Below are 8,040 nucleotides of genomic sequence, written 5' to 3'. Positions count from 1 at the left end.
AAGTTAATGTATATAAAGCGCCTACCACAATTCCTAGTAGATAAGAGATTATATAAATAAGCTGTAATAATAATATTGATTTTATAGATTCCTGGAGATGAAATTACTGAAACAAAAGATACATTTTTAAGATTCTTGATTTATATATTCAAGATAGTCTTAACTCTTTATTAAAATATAATATACACCTAGAACTCTGGTAATCAGTGCCCAACTCAAGAAATGGAACGCTTCCAGCACCCCAAAAGCCTGTCGTATGTCTCATTCTAATCCTTAGTCATCTTCCTCCTATGGGTATTTCTGACTTCTGCCAATACAGATGAGTTTTGCCTGTTTTGTACGTCATGTGAATGGAACCATGCCTATGTACTCTTTTGTGTTTAGCTTTTTTGCTCAGCATTATGTTTATGAGATTTATCCATATTGCTCATGTGCTTGCAGATTACTCATATTGCTGTATAGTATTGTATGAATGTACCACAATTTTCCATTCATTGTTGATGGGAAACTAGGTAGTTTCGAGTTTGAGATTATTATAAAAAGCACTGCTATGAGCATTGTAATACATGTCTTTTGGTGGTTATATGGACACTTTACTCTTTTTTCTAAGAGTTCTTTATGTATTCTCGCTACAAATCCTTTGTTAGATACACGTATTACAAATATCTTACTCCACTGATTGCCTTTTTACTCTTTCAATGGTATCTTCTGGTGCACAGAAGTCCTGGTTAAAAAATAATTTTGGCCTACTTCAAGGTTTCAAAGATCTTACTCCATGTTTTCTTCTAAACAAATTGCTTTTTTTCCAGTGCCATGAAATTATTTTAATATCTTTTTCTCCATGACTGAATATACAAAGATAATGGAAGTAATGTGTTCTTCTGCTATAATTATGAGTGGGATATATCAAAATCAACTGGTTGAATTTTCTTTAAATAGTCCTCCAGAGCAACCTGAAGAGAAGCAGAAAATGCCTTCATAGGAACACTTTTGTGGAAGGACCTAGAAGCTGAAGTGCAAGTGTGCCTAGCTAGCAATGACATATATTAGTTCTCTCACATTTTAATCTTGGTTCTTCTGTAGAAAATCCTCTTGTGAAACACCTTGTGCTGTATTTGTCAAATATACAAATATCCAAGGAAAGGAACACCCTTCTGCTACCATGATAGGGCATGCCTCTTGTGTTTCCAATGTGACTTGTGATCCATTATACCTAATGTTTCTAGAGTTAAATAGAGTCTTGTGTGTAATTTTCCAGTTCCTAAATATCATGCTATGCCTTGTCATCCAATTTTTTTCTCCTTCAATGATTTTCATAAGCTATCTTTTACTCAGATCATGTCTTTTGACAGCAGTTTCCCATCCACTTTTTCTTCTCAGTCCCATGCATGGGAGACTTTGCTTTCCATTTTCCCTGAGTTGCCGGGCTCCTCCCAGACCCCATGAGTTCCTGAAGCCACCATCCTTGCCCGTGGGCTCTGGAGGCACTGATGCCCACATAGGCAGGGGACCCCAAATTGCTTTTTTAAAGTGGATGAATGGCAATATACACAGGTATATTGCCAGGTATGAATAAATGCTTGTTTTGTCATATGTATCACAGGCTCTAGCAAGTTCCCAGCAGGCCAGAGCATCTTTCCTACCTTTTGGTAGGTCTGAGAGTTGAATGATGACCGACCCGTTCTTTTAATGGCTAGAAAGTTGCATCATTTACCAAATCAGACACTATTCACAAAATGACCTGTTATTGCACATTATAACAAAATCATCTTTAGTAATGTACTTGTTTAGTGCCACTAGTGAAAGGGTAAAGGGTGACACATCCTTTCCATTTATATTAGTATTTCATCTTTTTCAGGATGGTCTGTACCAAAGTCATGCTCAAGCAAAGTTTGAAAGACAATTAAAAACAATTAAAATAGATAGTATTTACTGAGCACTTATTAATTGCTTGATATAAATAACATATTTATCAATAATAACAATAGCCGCCAATAATAGAATTTATTGGGTACTTAAGGTATTGTATTAAGAGACTTATGTGTATAATCTTATTTAATCTTCACAAAACTGCTATGAGACAGGAATGATTATTATCCCAATGTCAGAATGAAGAAACTGAGAGTCATTGAATTTGAGGAAATTTCCCAAAGTAACCTAGCCAGTGACTGTTGGGACTAAGTAAGTACTGAAATGCAGGCTTGCCTATTCAAAATCTATATCTAGCTCTCTAGCCAACATGTATATCTAATAGTCATGCTGTACATCCAGTTTGCTGCAGATAGAAAAGTCTTTCCTATAATCATGCCAGTAGAGCTAGAGTACTCCAGCAATTGAAACTTGACAACAAATCACATAGCATGGCAAAGAAGACTTTTTGTGATTTAGCCCTTGCTCGTATCTGTAATCCTCAACCCTTACCTTTGATTTTGTTCCTAGCAGAAGCACACTGCTTCTAGTGCCCTGAGAACCTCGTGCTGTTTGTTCATAGCTTCCTGTCTTGAGTCATACATATTCTCTTTGCATCAAATATTCTACCTGAATTACCTGGCAAATTCCTTTAAAATCCAGCTAAGATATCACCTCTTGCAATAAACCTTCCCCAAGTTTCCTCTGACAATGTTAACCATTCTGCCCTTTGTATCAACCTTTGTTCTTTATATAATAATGTATTGCAAAAAAAATGTATTGCTCACTCATTTATTCAACATTAAATACTATTTTTGCCAGACACTAGGCTAAGTATGAAGAGACAGTCAAATGACACTTTTGCAGAAGGAGGACAACATGGACTTTGAACTGCTAGTAGTTCCCACAAGCTGAAATAAAGAGTAGGTTTCAAGTTGGGGTGGTTTGGATTACAGGTATGCTAGCAAAATGTGATAGGGTGTTCTGATTCAGCCCAAACTTGGGAATCAAAGTTTATCTATTTGTGGAAAACAAGAGCTGGTGATCCAGCTGGGCATTTATCTGAATGGACATTCACACTGTGGAACAGAATGGCACCTGTTCAGCATCTTAGGTTGATTTTTAAGCCCTTGTAGGGACAGGAGTTAGCAACAGCTCTGAGAGAGTTGTTAGAAAAGGGGACTTTGGGATACTCTGGGCATAAATTTTGCTGGCTGTGGAACCAGGAAAAGGCATTCTCCTCACTCTTGTGTAGAACCCAACATTGCTGCAGTATCTCGAATGGTAGCTTTCAGTGCATTGGCTGGTAGCCTCTTGGGTTACCAGCCAATGCTGTAACTGACATTTTTGCAGTGAGCCCTATCAGCAGTGGCAGTGGCGGGGGGTGGGGGTGGGGGTGCCCCTTAAATGTCTTCATGAGCAGAAGGCATTAAAGAAAGGGAACTAGAGCAAGAAGGGAAGAAGAGGGTAGATGCTGCATGAAGGACTATGGCTGATAGACAGGTTCATGAGCCTGTCGAGATACACCTAGGGCTTTCCACTTAGAGCTGGGGCAAGATCATGAATTCTGGGCTACTGATACACACACACATCAGTATATTAAGATCATGTATATAATCTTAATTATAACTACAAGCTATTGAATCTTGGAGCCATCCGAGATACACTTTTTTATTTGCTATTAGGGATCTGTATCTTATTCATCTTTATGTCCCAGGAGCTAACACAAATCCTGACCCACAGCAACTGCCGACAAAATATTTGAGAATTTGTTTAATAAAGGAGTTGTGAGGAGTCAGAAAAAGGAGAAGGAAGAGCATCATCACACATACAGGCACATGTGTAATGATTTCTCCCTGATCTGACCAGACTTGGAATATAAAACAGAAATGGGATTGATGCCATAGGTTCTGGCCCCTTTTGATTCTGCCAGCATGTGTGAGGAGGTGCTCAGACAAATTCCGTGGCAGTTAGAAAGTGAACTGGCTGCCAAGATGGAGAGGGAGGAACAATTAGTCTTGACTTTCCACAATCCTAAGGTTCCCAAACTTAAGGGGAACCGGGAATACCAAAGGGTGAGGAGATACTTGACTACAGGTCAGATGGGAGGATGAGGACTTACTTAAAGGAAGCCTAGTCAGAGTGTTCTAAAGATAGAGAAAAGATTATCTTTTTGTTTTTATAGAAGGGGTAGAGATAGATAACCACAAATCAAACCCACATGGGGATACTCAAGGTAGAGAGGAGGAGGAGACCTTGGGGATCAAGGGTTATCTTTTTGGATAGGCAATATTTCCCTCATCCTTGTAGCCTACCCTCCCCACCAACAAAGATCCGAGTGCCTCGATGCTACCCCAGAGGCGGCAGGAGCAAGTGGATCAGACACACATCTACATCCGAATGTTCTGTGGCAGCCTATGTGGTTTTAGCCTCCTACTGCTGATCTGCGTGTCCACACTGAACTGGGTGCAGTTCCTGGTGATCAAGAATGGTCTTGAGCTCTATGCAGGACTCTGGATCTCATGCAACCATGAGCTGTGCTGGAGCCACACACCCAAGCCACCCTGTGAGTGCTACTAAATTAAATGCCACAGCCCCCCACAGTTCCAGAGCTTTCTGCCACATTGGCTTTCATCTTTCTTCCTCCAAGATCTTTTGGCCCTCACGTTTCCAAGTCTAGGATGGATCTCTGTGGATATAGCCATCCTTTTCTTTGGTGTCCTCAGTGTACCCTTTCTCTTTCTCCCTCCTACCCCAGAGTGTTTTCTTTCCCAAATTATGAGAGAAACTTCTCTTTACTCTCTAGGAAGAACTCTTTTGTCATTCATAAGCTGATACTGTGAAGCAATGTGATTGGTATTCCAATGTGGCTTGCAGAAATAGAAAAGAAGTGATTAATTATAGCTGAGAGATAAAGCAATGTGTCTCAGCCTCCGCTAGATTTAACTTTCAAGGTCAACTTGTTCTTCTGCTAACAGCAGAAGAGAACTTAAATGTATGTCATATATGTAGTATAACAAATGCCAGCTATTTGGAGTAAATTATTAATGTTAAATTTTATGTGAATTTAAATCTGAAAATATAACACAAAATATTTAAAAATAAGCTTTGAGGGCTGGAAGATACCAAATCATGAATTTTCAATCAGAACCAAGAATTAGAGGAAAGGCATAACTACACTAAACAGTTTCTTCATCGTATTTACACAAAGAAACAGGTATTATGAAAGAAAATATACATGAGTAAGGCATTTATTTCTCCTTCTCAGAGAAGGAGGGGCCCCAGATGCTGGGAAGGGTGGGATGGGGTGCACCTAGGCCCAACCCTGAGGTGGAGCATCAGTTATTTGGCCATGGGCTGGGGCATTTGGAACTATGGGGCAGGATCCTAAAGCAAGATCTTGGGAAGAAACTAAAATCAAAGTTAGGCGGACAATTCAACAGCATCTTCAACTAAAAAAGTAAAACTAGAAAAAATATATGCAACAAGTATGAAAGATAAGAGATTAATGGCCTTAATATATGAAAATGTATTAAAATTATTGGAAAAAGACAAATACTCAAATAATTTATTTGTAAACAGAAATGACAAATGTCTAATGAACATAGGAAAAACTATTTTAACCTCAACCATTAAAAAAAGGCAAATCAAATGGATGACGAGAGAATTTTTCAACCATGACATTAACAGATTTTTAAATGGTAATATACTATGCTGCACACTTCCATACACACTGGGGACCATGTACATGGGTATAACCAAAGCAATATGATTAGGTATATCTAGAGGTTTACTTACTAGAAAAATGGAGTTAAAGATATAGGCATAAAATTAAGCTGCAATTCCATTTACATACCCACAACTATTTGTATATTATCTTTAGTAAAGAGATTTCAGTATTAATGAATCGCTGAGAAAGAAGATCCTTATTTGTACCCTGGATGCCACATAGCAAGCTCAGCTTTATCCTCCTTAATCCTCACTCCCTTCTCAAAGACTCCATCTGTTTTTCTCATGAGATGTTTCCCACTGGACTAACCGAATCTTTCCTTTCTTCTTCTCCTTGGCAGATTACCTCCAATATTCCAGGGCCTTCTTCCTCGTCTCTGTTCTCACTATACTCATTGGCCTTAGCTTGCTCTTCAGCTTTTGCCTCCATAGAAAAGGAAACATGAATACCAACTTGGATCTGAAGGTATCCATGCTCAGCTTCATCTCAGGTACAAACATAGACTGCAGGGTGATGCCGGGGTAAAATTGTCAAGGGAGCAAAGTTTCTCTGTGGGTCTTTCATCCTTTCTCTTGTCCCTTTTTTGTTCTTCAGTATTACATCAAGACAGCTCCTGCCCTGTCTTATTGTATAAAATACACTTTAAGTGACATGCCAAGGGAGAGGTAGAAGCCTCTTTTTTTCTCCCCCCATGTTGGTCAATTCCCCCAATTTGATCCTGCCATAGATACGGCATCTAGAGCAGAAGAAGAGTTGGGGTGGTAGTCAAGGCAGACTGAAGACACTGATGGGTTGTGACATCTTTTCTTCTGGTCCTAGCTATCTGCTTGCTCCTCTGCCTCATCCTATTTCTGGCACAGGTTACCTGGCATGCCAGGGATGCCATGGAGTCAAATCTCCTATGGGCCTATTATGTTAACTGGTGGAGTGTCTTCTTAAACATGTTTTCTGGTGAGTCAATCCCCTGCTTTATGCTATAAGGATGGAAAGAGAAATCAATTCTTGAAAGGGAGATAGAATCTAGGAGAAATAGAAGCACTGACTGTTCCTATATTTAGAATATTTATACATCAAGAGGCAGTATGGTATGGAATTGAAAACCTGGAATTAGTAACCTGTTATACTACTAACTGAGCCATAGACAGGTTGAGTGATTTGCCTGAGACTGCACAGTAGTGTAATTATGATTTGAATCCAGGAGGTTCAAGCTTTATCCTAACCATGTAAGAAATACTATAATGGAATGAAAGCACAGGAGGGTAAATTAACTCTGCTGTGGAAAAATAGGGTTGGCTTCACTGAAAAGAGGCCTTTGGAACTGAGTTACTTAAGAGATGAGTAAGAATTTTAAAAGCCAAAAGGCCATGTGTCTATTGAAACTCACCTCAAATTCTTCTCTTCCCCTAGGGATCATCTCCTTCCTCAACTACCTAACTTTCAGAGCTCCTTCCCTTGATCAAAATGTCACTATGAGTCCTGTAGAGAAGTCAAGGTTGGGGATCGGTCCAGTGACTACTGTACCACCAACTGAGGATGAAGGGTCAAGGCCTGAAGTGACATTTTTAAGTGATAGAGAGGAAAAACTACCAAATGCAGACCTACCAAATGCAGACCTACCAAATGCAGAAGTACCAAGTGTAGAAGTACCAAATGCAGAACTACCCAATACAGAAATGTGATGGTGATAGGAAAACTCAACTATTTGTCTTAAAAATGGGGGAGAAGCTTACTGAGTTGGGAATGATTGTGCAGATTCTAAGAAAACTCTCGTAATATCATGTCCACATTACTGAAGGAGACAGTATTAAAGCTGATGAAATGTCTTGTGTGTGTTGGATCCAAAATATATATGATAGTTATAAAGTAATGAAAACCTAGTAAATAAAAAAATTTCTATAAGAAAGCATCAGTGTTTAGGATCATGAATGAAAGAAACTAACAATAGATGCAGTGTGTGGATCAGAGATCTCTTTGGGCATCAAAGATCTCATGAACTAAAATGGGCCATGGAGAAAAATGTCATCTAATTCTGTTTGCAATTTTCTTTGTTATGTGTGGATGGAAGGTACTTGGACAATATTGTTGAGTCTGAATTGGATATCGTTACCAGAAATGGAATGAACACCAATAACAATAATACTTATCACCTAAAGGTGTTGAGAGGTCCTGGAGGGCTTCTGGGGAATCCATGAGGTTCCATTTCCTAAGAGGATTGGTAATTTGAAACCTTTACAGTCTATTAGGTGAACCCATTGCTTCTCCATAGGCTGAGAGATACCTTAACCAGGCATCCACAAACTCTGAAATTCTATACAAAACTTGCGTTTGTACTTTTCTATGAAGACGGCCACAGCCTCCATCAGATTCTTGACAAGACTATGTCTCTTTTGATTCCTTAGGCA

The 8,040-nt window shown here is 39.1% G+C and overlaps 1 protein-coding gene and 1 pseudogene across 1 annotated transcript; one reads left to right on the top strand and one right to left on the bottom strand.

The window, feature by feature from the left end:
- Nucleotides 1–824: 824 nt before the first annotated feature.
- LOC120597828 (NADH dehydrogenase (ubiquinone) complex I, assembly factor 6-like) lies at nucleotides 825–1,386 on the bottom strand (annotated as a pseudogene).
- A 2,516-nt stretch (nucleotides 1,387–3,902) lies between these two features.
- Nucleotides 3,903–7,650, top strand: TMEM202 (transmembrane protein 202). Its single transcript, XM_039856546.1, has 5 exons — nucleotides 3,903–3,983; nucleotides 4,219–4,474; nucleotides 5,979–6,128; nucleotides 6,458–6,589; nucleotides 7,046–7,650. Exons 1-5 carry the CDS (start codon nucleotides 3,903–3,905, stop codon nucleotides 7,315–7,317), a joined length of 891 nt encoding a protein of 296 aa, XP_039712480.1. The 3' UTR covers nucleotides 7,318–7,650.
- The last annotated feature ends 390 nt before the right edge of the window (nucleotides 7,651–8,040 follow it).

The sequence above is a fragment of the Pteropus medius genome, unplaced genomic scaffold (assembly GCF_902729225.1).
Source record: "Pteropus medius unplaced genomic scaffold, Ma_sr-lr_union100, whole genome shotgun sequence".
In the NCBI taxonomy this organism is placed as follows: Eukaryota; Metazoa; Chordata; class Mammalia; order Chiroptera; family Pteropodidae; genus Pteropus; species Pteropus medius.
This window is presented reverse-complemented; position numbering and strand designations above follow the sequence as displayed.

Coding starts and splice junctions, on each gene's coding strand:
- TMEM202 (XM_039856546.1), top strand. CDS start 3,903: ATGGAGAGGGAGGAACAATTAGTCTTGACTTTCCACAATCCTAAGGTT. Junction 4,475..5,978: donor CCACACACCCAAGCCACCCT/GTGAGTGCTACT, acceptor TCTCCTTGGCAG/ATTACCTCCAATATTCCAGG. Junction 6,590..7,045: donor CTTCTTAAACATGTTTTCTG/GTGAGTCAATCC, acceptor CTCTTCCCCTAG/GGATCATCTCCTTCCTCAAC.